At 39.3% G+C, this 14,709-nt stretch overlaps 2 protein-coding genes across 2 annotated transcripts; both read left to right on the forward strand.

The window, feature by feature from the left end:
* Positions 1–2,065: 2,065 nt before the first annotated feature.
* Positions 2,066–4,240, forward strand: LOC117292991. Its single transcript, XM_033775186.1, has one exon. It carries the CDS (start codon positions 2,110–2,112, stop codon positions 2,764–2,766), a length of 657 nt encoding a protein of 218 aa, XP_033631077.1. The 5' UTR covers positions 2,066–2,109; the 3' UTR covers positions 2,767–4,240.
* A 6,892-nt stretch (positions 4,241–11,132) lies between these two features.
* On the forward strand, positions 11,133–14,489 carry LOC117292720 (rhodopsin, GQ-coupled-like). Its single transcript, XM_033774866.1, has one exon. It carries the CDS (start codon positions 12,581–12,583, stop codon positions 13,556–13,558), a length of 978 nt encoding a protein of 325 aa, XP_033630757.1. The 5' UTR covers positions 11,133–12,580; the 3' UTR covers positions 13,559–14,489.
* Positions 14,490–14,709: the final 220 nt, after the last annotated feature.

The raw sequence follows: 14,709 nt of genomic DNA on the forward strand, positions 1-14,709 counted from the left end.
TTTGTATTGTTTTTTTTTAATTGTTTTTTTATGATTTTCCTTTTTTTTTTTTTTAGGGGTGAGCTTGCCGCTCCTTGTATTTACTTACTTCTGTATTTTTACATCTACTTTTTCCTTGCCAGACTGAACGAATGAAGATACATTTTTGTGAGGTTGAAGTATCTCTGTTTTGCTCACCCGGTTCTGTTTTACGCGTATAGTAATGGCATTGCGATGAAAATATGTGTTCACGGCTCAAACCAATCATTCTGTTCCGCTCGACAAGTTATAAGGAAGGACGTTTTATCCAGGAGCTATAAACTTGCTCCATGGTTTGACAATCACTCTTACAATAGGAGACTTTCCAACGCTAGGCGGCAGCAGACATACCGGGTAAATTTCCATTGTCTACGTAGTTCTGAACATGCGCATAATTCTGAGAACAAAGGATTTACCCGGTAAGTCTGCTGCCCTCTATCGTCCCAGAAAGTCTCCCATTGATGGCAATTCAACCTCTTGGTTAGAAGCTTTACATCAGCTTTCGATAGTAATGCAATTTTGAGAAATATTTTACTGCTTCGAAGTGATGTCGGTGGAACAATAGTTACTTTGCCTTTTTTAAAGCACTTTCCGACGACCGAGTAGGCCTCTAATCAAACTACAAAAAGGGTTTCTGCCCTCAGGGCATGTTATCTCAAATTGAATTAGAAGCCGTATTTCACTTGATAGTCAAAACTGGTATTTTCTTCCATGCATAGAGGCGACATAATAAAGTGGCGTGAATACCGGGCAGGAAGTGGTCCACATTTAGACGTCCTAACACTGTGAAGCGAAAGGCGTGACGATGTGAGAAACTGCCCGTACTGATTTTTGAATGCTGAAGTTGAGATCTCAAATCGTTCTAGATAATTTCACTTTGTCCTACAAATGTCAACAAGACTTTGAGAGATACAGTCGTACGTTTGTCTGTCTCTTATCCGAGTTATGGCGTCGAATAATGAATCGCAAGTGTTAATGGGGCGGAAGCAGTGCCGGGATCTGCCCATCATCATGCACCTTCTACTCCCAAGTGATCAGCCGTCGATTTCACAAAGAGTTAGAACTCGAGTTAGGACGAGTTACTCTTCCTAACTTAGGATTAATCCTAAGGTCTGCATGCTACAGTGCAAGGTTGGGACTCGTCCTAAGTCCTAAGATTAGTCTTAGGAAGAGTTTTGTGAAATCGACGGCTGAATTATTTTATTTCTATAAATATTTCTTCTACTTTCTTCCACTGTTCCCAACGTTTTCTGACTCTGACTCAGGAATCTTTAAGGATGATGCATAACAAAAACCACAATAATTCAACATCAATCCCATTGTCTTTATGGAATGAATGAAGCGATCACGACGGGGCACCAATGTGACTCGGTAGGTAAATCTGGGTATCCACTTTGGAGTCGCCCTCCCTGGCCCTCGGCAGCTTACTCGAAATGAACAGCCATTAGGTTATACAGATTACTTTATTATTATTTTGATCTAAGACAAATGAACGAACCTCTTTAATAACGTATTCGGATACAAATAACCAGTCAAAAAGTATTTCAGTGAATACAGTTTATTCTGTATAGCAGGGTTGTTAACGTCAATGTGCACCAAACATTGACCTTTAATAGATTGCTCAAGGCAATGGATATAGAGAAGAGTAGGGCTATACCTCCCCCTACAAACCATCTCCTCCGTCATTCCTTTTTGCCAATTTATTGATGAAATATACCTTCCTTGTGATCAACATAATATTCTGCTATATTTCCAGAACAATAATTTAACGGGTATCTATAAGAGAACAAAGGCTACTTATAACTTAGGAATGAATAATGTGATATTTAATTAAGCATGTAGCGTAGTCTAGTCCATGTGTTAAATTAGATGTGCCATACCGAAGGTTGCTATAGCGTGCACGTCAGATGACCTATGTGGTAAATTGATTTGGTCCACACGCACTATGTATCGCTATTGTACTGCACCAAGCAGCGCTGTATAATACGCAGATGGTTCGTCTCTCATAAATTATGACAATGTAATTGATGCAGTAGCGGTATTCCCGCATCACTCACTGGTGAGCAAAACGATAAATCATCATCATCAAACATGGCCGCCGCTCATCTCAAAAACCCATCTGTGCTACAGCAATACCTGGCGTATCTAACGTGGTTTATGCTGATCGTATTACTTATAGCACCCTCAATATTCGTATCTTCGGAGGACATTGTGAAGACTCCAGTAACGACTGCTTTGGACACTTACGTTGAGCGACCTTACTGCACTTTCTTTAATAATCGAAAACCAGAATTCCAACCGAATCTCAAGAATTGCACTTGGTACCAGGACAACTGCTGTTGCCGACAGGTCGAGATTGAAGTTGCTTTCGGTAAGGTAAAAGCTCTGCAGGGTTCAACTCCAGCCTGTCAGAAATACATTAACTATCTGATTTGTTACATCTGCGCTCCGACACAATACGAGTTCTACGTTCGGCAGAGACTAATGGTGTGCCGGGAATTCTGCGATCTTATCTTCGACAACTGCAAACGCGCTATTCTCAAGGGGTCTGAAATCGGGGAGCTTTATAAGAACGGGACGCATTTCTGTAAGAGTCGGCGCTTTGAAGTCACCCCTCTTTCATCCGGAGGATGTTTTTACTTCAATGACACAATGGATACGTCATCAGATGGTGTCATAACGCATCCTATTGCTGTATATACTCTATCAGCAGCTGCGATGATCATAATGATGATAGTGAATTTTTGAGATAGCATTGGACTTGCGGGCTCAGCCTTCCCATGAGATATAAACAACTCTAAACTCTAACCAATAGAAATAGGAAATGCCAACGGGAAGAAAGTGGTGTTTTTCGAGGCGATTCCGAAAACATTTTTTCATGGGGGCGGCCCCTTCCTGTTACTTAAACTTTTACATCTCCTCTTGGTGTTAACAACCGTCAAGAGAAACACCTTGAGTTGTCATATTTGCCCCGGGTCTCATTCTCCGGATGTTGTGGAGTATCTCTCGAACGGGACTCATTCTGATGATTGATGACCTCGGGGTCTCCTGATGTTGGTAAAATATACCTCGAAGGGGAATCGTGTGATGATCGTCTGGGTCTCATTCTCCTGAAGTTGGTGAAATTTACCTCGAAGGGGACTCATTATAATAGACATTAACTATGGTGTGGCCATCTTGATTTTACTCCGACTCATTGTAACCAAACTGAGGCTGGACGAAATATTAAACTGGTGCCATGTTTGCGCAATGAGTGTTAGCATTCGTTACTGTTGTTAGAAACGGGAAACATGTGATAAAAGTCTATTTGGTCTCATCCTGATGCCGGTGAAATACCTCGAAAGGGACTCATATTGATGATGATGGTCTAACCTCTAAAACAATACTATCTCGTTAGAGAGATTCATTCCCGATCGAAACTCATATCACCCCGTGAGGATGGACATTTAAATAGTTTGTAATTTGTAATGACAAAAGTAACAGCCTAAAGACGAAAGTGCTGAACAATGTTGTCTAGGAGCAATATGTACTGCATCATACATTTTATGTTAATGCTTTGACAGTGTCGAAAGTAAGCCAGTATAGCTAATAATTGAGTGTGGCAAGTGAAAATGTGCAAATAAAGTGAGAAGCTCTTGTGAATAAATTGCCGTACACTCCGGGCAATTGCACTCATGACCAATTTGTTGGGTCAGGGTAACCCGGATTACGTGTTAAAATGACCCCAGAGTTGGTCGAACTGAAGCAAGTATCCTAGGTCCTTCCGCTGCTCATTATAGTGTATTCGAAATGAAGATATTTCTGCCTGCACCGCTCCAGATTTTCGGCAATATCTCAAAAACAAATTAATGAAAAAAGAAAATTAGCAGTCAAAATTGCACACAATGTAAATTATTAACGATTTTTTACAACTAAATATTTATAAGTAAAATATCCACCAAATTTCCGCGCAAAATTTAATTCTTGAACGTACAGTACATGTCTGTTGGTCGCAAGTATAATATTTGATAGTTAAGCCTTTTTAAAGTAAGTTTAAGAATGCAAATTGTAGAAATTAAGTTGAGGCGGAAGTGTATAAAATCGGTATTTAAAATATTTAAAATTATTTTAGTTTGGTGTAAATTGTGACGACGTTTTAGCTTTTAAACAAAAAGTAATGTTTTGTACTGAAATATTAAATGGCTGAAATGTGTTGTTAAAAATATAAAGGAAACATATGTGAGGTCTATTGACAGTGGAATGAACGTTTTTGGGATTGATGTTCACGTCTACTCCAACCTCAACCCCCCTGGGGTGTATCAAAGCGCTCAATATTTTGTCCTGCAAGGACGAAGCAATGGTTAAATGCCTTGCTTAAGGACACAACAAGTCAGTGGTTGATAATTTTGAGGTTTATCTTTATTATTGGATACAAGGGCGTGCTGTTGATGATTAGGCTAACTGATTAATGTTGTCACTGATCTTGAACCACTGCTATAAACCAACAGAGGTATAAGAAGGGCTTGGCGCGTGGTGGTCACGCATAGAACGAGTTGTTTAGCCAAGTATTTTGTTTAGTTTACCTGTACTTACTTATGGGCGTGGTCCCTTGGAATGGGCGTTGTGTCTTGGAATGGGCGTGGTCCTTTGTATCGTGATCTCACAGAAATTGGTTTTACCCCCTTGATGCGAGATTCTTTTCACACAGCAAAAAATTACACAGGTTGTGATTTTACAACAATGCTGTATATAACAAGACTCCGTTTATAGTTTGGATAAGTTTTACATATTGCAGGCTGGGTACATGTTTTCATGATTACTTTGTAGAGACCTCTTTTATATGTAAACACAAAAACAAATAATGCAATGGCTAAAACGTTTTGGTGAGATAGATCCAGTCTCGGGGCCATGGAGAATAAAGTGGCTCCCTAGAGAAGCTAAAGACAGGTACATGCATAATTATTTATCGTTTAAAGTAGCTTCAACACTCATACCGCCACTCAGTACTTTTTCGAGTTCTGTGAAAAAATATATCACATCCAGGCAAATTACTCGGGTGGGATTCGAACCCATGCCTTTGCAACTCTAGAGCAGTGTCATACCAACTAAATGTTGTTGTTTTAAAATAGGATGATCACTGCTTGGCTCCCAGAGCCCGCTTATATGGCTCAAAAGGTTTTCAACATTGCGATGCTTTTTACAACAAGATTTGTTTTTGTTCCATTTTTTATTTAGGAATTTGAGTTTTATTTTGCAATAATGTTATTATTCTTTTGTGTGCATTATGTTCTCGTACTGTTTTGTAAGATTATAAATGAAACATTGAATTTCCGTTTAGTGTTCCCAAAACACATTAAAGATGCTATGTCAGATTTTTGGCCCCAAACATTAAAAAATAATTATTTTTTTAGTGAATGGTATTTCAAAGAGTATCACCCGCTCTAACGAAAACAAGTTTAACTTTTACTTTTAATGGCCAGGAACCATGAAACAAATTTAAAACGTATCTTATAAACGTGATATATTGTTGGGATCCCGACAAAACTAATTTTGAGCACTTTATTTCACTGCTGGTAATAATTGCCGGACTTTTTCGAGCAATGGCTCAAATGAAAGCTTGTAACTTTCTCGACCCCGATCAAAATACCTATTGAATTTTAAATCAAAAATTTTGGGTCAAATCGGCCAAAAATCTGACATAGCATCTTTAAGAAACCCATCTATTATATACCTGTTATCTAATCGTTATGTCATACAGCGCCCTCTTTATAAGGTTCAACCCTGCCGTACTTATTGAGAAAATCTTGCACACATTTGGCCTCATAAAAGGGGGAAGAACAACATATTTTATGTAAATAAAACTGTTGAAGGTTAGAAATTATACCCAGGAGGTAATTTGCTTTCAAAATTAAAACATTTTGGGTACACTATAGTGCTACAAATATTGCACAAACGTTGGCCCTTTCCCCGAGATAGAGTTTCGACAGTCTACTCGAAAATCAAGTGCTTTGCATTTTGATGGGCATGGCTGAAAAGAACAACAGCTACCACTCATAAATAAACAAAGCATCGTTATCGTTGGTCGACAATATTCGATTTAATTTCCAGAAACTGACTGACTCTATGATATTTATTGAGTATGTAGCACTCGAGTTGTTTAGCCACAAGTACTTTCAATTTACTTTATTCGTACTATGTGATGAGTGTGGTCCTCTGTGCCACACCTGCAAGGATAAAATTAAGGTTTATGCTCTCAAGAAGTAATTCAGATTATCACTAGAATATGTAAGACTCGTGTATGAATGTGCAAGACTGTTTTGTAAGATTATAAATAAATCATCTTGAAATCCCGTGTCGTGTTCCAAATAGACTTGATTACATTAGAGAACCTCTTTGTAATGATGTTATCTGATGCACCGTTATGTCATCTGCACAGCGCCCTCAATATAAAAGTTAAAGATGCTATAATATGTCAGATTTTTGGCCCCAAACATTAAAAATAGATTTTTTTTTAGTGAATGGTATTTCAAAGAGTATCACCCGCTCTAACGAAAAAAGTTTAACTTTTACTTTTAATGGTCAGGAACCATGACAACAGTTTAAAACGTTTCTTATAAAACACATAAGAATTGGTCACGTGATATATTGTCGGGACTAATTTTGAGCACTTTATTTCACTGCGACTAATAATTGGCAGATTTTTTCCGAACAATGGCTCAAATGAAAGCTTGTAACTTTGAATTTTAAATCAAAATTGTTGGGTCAAATCGGCCAAAAAACTGACATAGCATCTTTAGTGAGGAAATCTTGCATGCGCCGAGAGCCTCATAAATAAATTGTAAAAGGACAGCTTATGTAAACTAGTGTGTTGAAGGTCGTAGCGTTAAGGAGATGTTCAAAGTGGCTTATCACTGTGCTCTGAGATGATTGCGTTTTAATAAAGTTAAACCCTCACTTAGGAATCTCCTTGTATTGAACCTGTTGCCTAACGTACCGTTATGTCATCTGTAGTGCGCCCTCAATGTAGTTAAACCCTGCCATTAATTATCGAGCAACTCATGCACGCATTGAGCCTGTCATAAATAAATTGTAAACCAACATCTCAGGTAAGCCGAACAGTTGAAGGGTTGTTGAAGGTGGCTGTACATTGCGCTCTTAAGGTTATTGACCGAGAGCACTTCGGATACACTAGTCCTCAAAGAGAAATTGTCCTTAAATTGCTCAAGATCAACTTAAAGTCCCATCCTTAATAGAGTCTAACCAGTTGAATCGTTTACAGAATATCATGTGGATAATTTATCTGTTTTTCATTTAGGATGGGCATGGCTAAATATTTTAACAGCTAATCCTAACTTTTACAATTTTCAAGAAAAATTTAAGCATTAACAAAATCAAAAAAAAGTTGTCGACAAATACATTTGATTTCATTTAAAAAACAACTGACTGACTCTTAAAATATTTATTGGGTGTTTTTAATAATATTTTTGTATAGCAATGGTTGATAATTGGGAGTATTTTCCCGAAAAGAGGCCAAACGGCATCATTGGATTTCATTATCAACAAAACCCATACTCCTCTCCGTGGCTAGAGTCAAGTGTCTTGAGCAAAATTGACCTCATCGTAGTTTCTATGAATATTTGGAAAGTAACAGTTATATAGATTGATGACTTGATTAATCGATCAATCAATCCAACATTTTTTTCATGATGTTTCCGCTTGTTCACATCGTAGTGACTGCAATCTCCTTTTTGTTTTGTGGTTGGTCGATGTTACTTTTAACCACTTCCTGCAGTAGATCACTTTCTTTACAAACCTTTTTCAGTTCGTTCAAAATGTTTACGGTTATTTCAAAACCCTCTGTTCACCCAACATTTCCAGCTCTGCAGTCGTACCCATTTCTCTCTGAACTGCACTATGGTCATCGTCACGGAAGCTTCTAGATTTTTCCACAAAATTACATCTTGTTACTGATTCCTGTCAAAAAAGAGTAATCACATGATAAATTGCCACCGGTGACGCACCTTGGTAAAAAAACACTCAAAAACTTATTCATTTTGTAGCGCGCATGGGCAGTAACTTGGTCTTTGTATCGGCTTATAAAAAGAGGTAGAGTCTGTGTTGTGAAAACTCAGACTCTGACAACCTGCAGACGATCTACAAGCAAGCATATTGACTCGTCCCAACAGACACCAAACAGTATGAACTGAAGTAAGTACTCGGAGTTGTTATCATTTTTGAAGACTTAAAGTTGTATAGGGTATAGCGAAGAACTTGGTTCTTTCATAATGGAACCTTTGGACACCGTAAAATGCTTCAACTTAGTGCGGAATTACAAACTTAGAAGGGTCAGGAGATCGTTATTATTATTGGCAAATGGAAAACCGTTGTTATATAACCGGGTGATTGATTTATTCATTTAATATGATTTGAATCTCATTTTCTGTCGTGTGTGAAAATGCATTTGCTGTTGCCGTGAGAACAGTTTAGAAGTAGATGAATTGAAAGCGCAGTATTATATTAAATCTTTGGATGAAGTATTGATTCGCTTAAACAAATATTTAATGAGGATGGGTAACGGCTTTGTTTTCGAGGTTTTCTTGTCACTTTCGGCAAATAAGCGGTCAACATTATTGTGTCGCGTTATTCTTACTTGAGCGAAATTGCAAGATCCTCAAATTATTAGTCATTATTTATGTTATTGTGAGAATTTTGTCTCTGACGTCATGCGAGTGAAAAGAGAAAATTCATGCAATTTAACAATCCGTCAAATAAAAATAACCCATTCACCGATGTGCGGGTAAAACTAAAATTAATATTCTTTATCCCCCAAAGCAAAACATATGTTAAAATTTATATTTTACACCATTTTTTACTTGAGATAACAGCCTATAATCTGTTATCCCTTTTTTTATTTTTATAAAAGGACTCCCTCTTTTGAAAAATGAGTGCATCTTGAAAATTAGTTCGACCTTGTATCACCCTGTGTTCATCTCCCTTCCATACATAAGGGCCGCTGTAAGCATGTCATTGGTACCAAATTAATGAGCGGATATCATGATATACGTCTATTCATTATCCTTTTAACTAGATAGCGGGTCCAGAGTTAAAAGTAGAAAGCTACGTGAGGTCTTGTCTCTCTTTGATTGAGGAATTGCCTTGTTTGCTCTTTCGTTTAGACAATCAAGAGGCATGCGGTAGAGTACATGTACTCTACCGCATACCTCTTGACAGCAGCGCAGCGGAACTAATAAGTTAATACGATATGGCGAATTATGGAGGAAACAGGATCATAAAACAGGGATATTATTAAAGTAAGATTGTGTTTCATTCCATCTAAATAAAAACAGAACGGACTGGCTATTTTTACGATAAATCATGGAGGTGATAAACCATGCACAGTGGTACATTACATGCATGACTTGACAGTATGATACAAACATTTTTGTTTTTTAATAAAGGAAACCATAACAGTAACTTGGACAAAAATACATGTAAATTGGTCCATAGGCCAGCAAAATAAACTAAATTCTTGAAATTGCAATTTGTTTTTATTCCACGTGAAAGTACATGCCACGCTTTACACACCATAGCGCCGCTTAGCGGCCGATTTGTGCTAGTATTGTGCGATTTCCATTACATTAGCGCTGCTAAGCAAACTAAAAGGCATGTTAACCTTCCGGTGCTTACTGCGCAAAAATAAGTGACGTCACAACGAAATCCGTGGTGAACGCGCAATATAGCCGCCTCATTGTCCTGGGTCCAATTTCATAGAGCTGCTTAGCGCAAAAAGTAATCCTGTTTTTATCACGGCACAAGTTTCATGCTAGGCAAATTTTTGTGCTTAGCAGCTCTGTGAAATTGGGCCCTGCTAACCTGTGAAAGAATCTTGCACCTTACGCAAATTTTTTTACTAGAGTAAGCACGAACATTCCATACCGTTAAAGCGCGTTCTGAAATAATATACCCTTCCAATAAAGTATGTTATTTGCACATTGTGCGTGCGCACTAACATTTTGGTCGGCCAAATGAGGGAAGGTCGCCCTGTTTTGTTCATGGCTAATATGGCTACGTGACGCAGACGCGATTGCGCGTCAGCTTGTGTACAAGACTATGGCGTTTGGCACCCAATATTAGGGTATGTACGCAAGTGTGAATGTAATTAGCATATTTGCAGTAAGCAAAAAAATTTGCTTACCGTTAAGCAGCGCTATGAAATTGGCCCTTGTACATTAGTTACCAAAATGGCGCAGTCAATTGTGACGTCATAAGTATAAACGCATGGAAAAATGTACATACAAGACATCAAACATTTTCTGACTATGTTCACCGCTTCACTCAGAAAAGCAAATTTAATTTTTACATTTATCTTCGCTTCTTAGAATTTGGCATAAGAAACTCATCGTTAATTTGTAAAGCATACAAGGGCTAATGGACAAGGCAGCGGTTGTTATGTCACTGCTCATTACCGAAGTTGACAATCATTAACAATGAGCCAAATATTCCTTAGGATGGTGGAAGAGAAATCACAAGAGAAAAACTGATAAATGAATGTATCCATTGGACAGAAAGGATGCGCTGCGAAACACACTTAGGTCGCAATCCGAAAAGCCCCTCCCACACAATTAGGCTCATTATGCAAGATGGGCTGATATGGTAAAACTACGGAAGCAATTATTGCCGGTGTCGCATTTATTTATGTCCTCTATGCAATACTAACCGGAGGACATTATTGCATATGCAATAATGTCCGCCGGACGGTTTTACATATGCAATCGTGTTCGCCCGGACGCTGCTGCATAATGCAATTGTGTCCGCCCGGACACATTTGCATATGCAGTTGTGTCCGCCCCCGTGCAAAACCGTCCTTGCAGTAAATTAAACGCCCTTGGTCGACGGAAAACGTTCGCCATTTTGTTTTACAAGCTAAGTGCATGTCACGAATGACATGGGAAATGTTCGGCCGTTGGGTATTTGCTGCAATCATAAAATACCGTGAATATCCATGCTGCATATACGTAGGTTCAGTGCATACACGCTCGCTTACGCGCGCACATACTGTACATGCACAATCATATGTCCACCGGACGGTTTTTGCATAGCCCCGGACACGATTGCATATGCAGTTTTGCATGGCGGACACAATTGCATCTGACACCGGCCACATGTTTAAAACAAATCTGTCTGATCGTGTATATTATACACGATAACTCAAAACTTGGAGCCCAATTTCATAGAGCTGCGTGTTAGTTCAGAAAATCTTGCTTGATAAAATCTCTGCCGCAGAAACGATTAGGATACCAGTCACAAATCATGGTAACATGGTAATTTGGCTAGTAACCTTATAATTATTCTGGTAAGCATAATGTTGTTGTGCTAAGCTGCTTTTGTGGTAAGCAGCTCTATAAATTTGGGCCCAGGTAAAACAAATACTGTTCTATTCCAAGTGCGACGCACGTCTTTGTGGTAATTTTCGAAACAATGACGTCATCGGGCTGCCTAATAATTGGAGGCAACACGCTGATCAATGCAAACTCACAGCTGTGGCACTCTTCGAAATCACGGCGTCGGGCTAAGATTCCAACAGTGGGCTCCATCAACAATTTTGAAAACGTATGGTTTTTGCAGGGGACTTCAGACAGGCGAGCAAAAGACCCAACTTAAGATGCCTTGCCATTTGCAAATATTATAGATTAAAGACTAGCCTAAAACAATTCCCTTTTAACCACTTTCTTTCTGTTTCGTTATCGCTCTCATGACCTCTCCCATTGGTTTCACGTTACAAAACACCGAGGTATCAGCATAGTGTATAAACAATGGAATTTACATAATGCTTGTAAATCTAAGCGACGATCGTTAAGTTGTTTACTTTGCTGCCACACGGCTAGAAATCAAGTCCCTCATTCCGTAATGCTAATTTGTATTTCACACACAGTTCACGGTTGGACGTGCGAAAAGGTGGCGACCGTCCAGTTTCATCTATGGAGGACACTTTATTTTTGATTGAATGGCTGATTTTGTGACTCGTAGAACGATAATAAACGGTATCACAAGTTTTGTTATTGGGAAAACTAATCTGACAAACGGACTAATGAAGTCAAGACATCGAAGTACTGGGCGCTTTTGTGGTGTGAGACTGCTTTAAGTTGGCGGCCTTGCAGTTTTTACCCCACGGTAAAACTAGTGACAAACGGACTGATGAAGTCAATACAACGCGTAGGCCTACTACATATTGTGACCACTTGAGACTTTCTTGAAGTTTATGTCCTTGCATAATGTACCTCAACACAACCTTTTGATGGGCAAATCGAGTAAGTTAGTGTGGAATTGCTAGACTTTTATTGTTGAAATGGCACCGTCATTTTGAAATCGCTGATCCACACAGAAGGCCTTTACGGAGAACAGTGTTGATTGGAGTTATACAATCTTAAATTTTGCATACCTGGAAAGGATATCGACTACTTGATTGGCCAAGTGGTTTCATGGCCGCCTGCAAACTAACTCATTGACAACTTTAAGGAGTTTTGAAGAAGTATCGAAATTGGATGAATTGAGAGGCTCTTTGTTAACGACCATTTACTTCAATATGGAATCCAACACAGTTACATCATGGGACGTGTTCCTGTGCGTTCTCTTTGGTCTAATGGCGTTCTGTATTATCTCAGGCAACATCTTCTGTCTAGTCGTACTTCGAGGCGTTAACAGCGTACACCAGTCCACTAAGGTCATGATGGCATCTCTCTCTGTGGCCGATCTCTGCTTCGGAGTCTTCGTGGTCTTGCCTGTAATCGGCACTGTGGCAGTAGGCACCATGCCATATGGTATGACCTTCTGTACCATCTTCGCATTTGCAGGGGTTTTCTTCCCACGTGCTGGGATTGCCTGTATCTTGGTCATCAACGTAGATCGTTTCATAGCCATCTCAAGACCACTACACTACTTTAAGATCGTCAACACACGTAGAGCAGTGTTCGCCGTAGTCATAGCGTGGTCCATCGCCCTCTCACTGACGTGTTTGTTGGCGTTTCTACCAGGAAGCGATACAGTATACCATGGTCAGTTCCACATGTGTTTCTTCACCAGGGCGGTATCCTCAAAAAGCTCCAGTACGTACCTTGTGGGCGTCATTCTGATCGTGGTCAGCATAGCTCTCCCGATTCTGGTCAGCACAGTGTTGTATGCGCTTATCTGTAGGATAGCTCGCAGGCATACCGAAAGGATGACAGTCTCAGGTGGTGGGTGTGTCATTGTTACCTTGGAATCACTCTCGACTTCAGACACGGGAAGCAACAAGGGCTCCACCAACCGACCTTCGATCAAATCAAATACCAAAGCGGCTAAAACTTTCTTCATCGTGACAGCTGGGTTTGTGGTCGCCTGGTTGCCCTTCTTGATCATACTCATGTATGAAGGGTTGGAGAATACCGTCGTTCCCCGTTGGTTAGCAGACCTGGCACTGATAGCCGTCTTCTCAAGCAGCTGGTGGAATGTCGTCATCTTCTACGTCAGAAATGCTGGGTTTCGCAAGAGGGCAATGCAGTTGTTACGTTTACGGCGTGGTTGAGTGTGATGAGGGGCGGCCGGTTCACTCACGAACTAGGGATGGTTTGCTTTTTGTGAAATCTTAACTTTATAAGTGAATTCTAAACTTTTGCTGTTTCCTTTAAAATAAAAATGTTGATGATAGGCTATAGGCCTATACTTGTGTTTTTGTCGATTATAATGCTTCAATATAAGTCTTTTCCTAAGTACAGTTCAATATACGCAAGCAAAATAATTATATAGTAGTTTAATCGGGAATCATCAATACTCCACCGTTTGGTTAACTGAGAGAAATAATACCTAGTATGTAAATCTGCATCTTTGATTTACGTTCAGAGATGCTATGGTGTATTATTTTTGTAGCACATGGCCAATATTGGTAACTTAGATTTTAGATGTACCTCCTCACGACCGCCATACCGTGTCAATCTACTTGTTGTACTTACTTCGATTCAAAATTATTTTCCTCAAACCCACATGGGGAGTTGGTTGTTTCATTGCTAATGCGATTTTTTTAACAGGACTTTTGTCTTCTTCAAAACAGTTTTTAAGTTTTCCACATAAAAATTAATGAGACTATCATGAATAATAATATACTTTTGTATGTGCGTATACGACCGTCAAACGTGTATTTAATTAGAGGGCAAGAACTTAACTGATTTATAAAGGAGCACTTGGCAGCTGAGCCCATTTTGCGAAAACCAAACTAAGCAAGTAAAAGATTATGAAGATTTTGGAGTTAAAGTCATTATCTCACAGCATGCCAATTATTGGAAAGTGTAATGATTCTGGTCACCCGGCTGACAGCTGCTACCAACGGCAGTAGAACACGTGTTAAAAAGACCGGGGAACGGCAACGGTCATGCAGTGGGTTGTTAATTTATATCACCCAACTGGGCCAATTTCATAAAGCTGTGAAGCAGAAAATACTGCTGAACAAATTTCTTTGCTAAGCAAAAAAGAAGTTGGGCACCCGTCGCAACAATGTAAACTTTATAGAATGTTAGCTAGTAACCTTTTTTTTTTTTTTGCTAGGCAAGATTTTCCCGTGCTTAGTATGTTTTTGTGCTTATAAATTATGCCCGTGTCCCCATTTCACAGTCAAATGAGCCTCACAAATTTAGGGGCAGGGGTGGAATACGGCTTTATAGGCCCAATCAGGCTTTTGGTCTA

Source organism: Asterias rubens, chromosome 7, assembly GCF_902459465.1.
Source record: "Asterias rubens chromosome 7, eAstRub1.3, whole genome shotgun sequence".
Taxonomy (NCBI): Eukaryota; Metazoa; Echinodermata; class Asteroidea; order Forcipulatida; family Asteriidae; genus Asterias; species Asterias rubens.

Excerpts from the sequence above, each read along its gene's own strand:
- LOC117292720 (XM_033774866.1), top strand. The coding sequence starts at position 12,581 with ATGGAATCCAACACAGTTACATCATGGGACGTGTTCCTGTGCGTTCTC.
- LOC117292991 (XM_033775186.1), top strand. The coding sequence starts at position 2,110 with ATGGCCGCCGCTCATCTCAAAAACCCATCTGTGCTACAGCAATACCTG.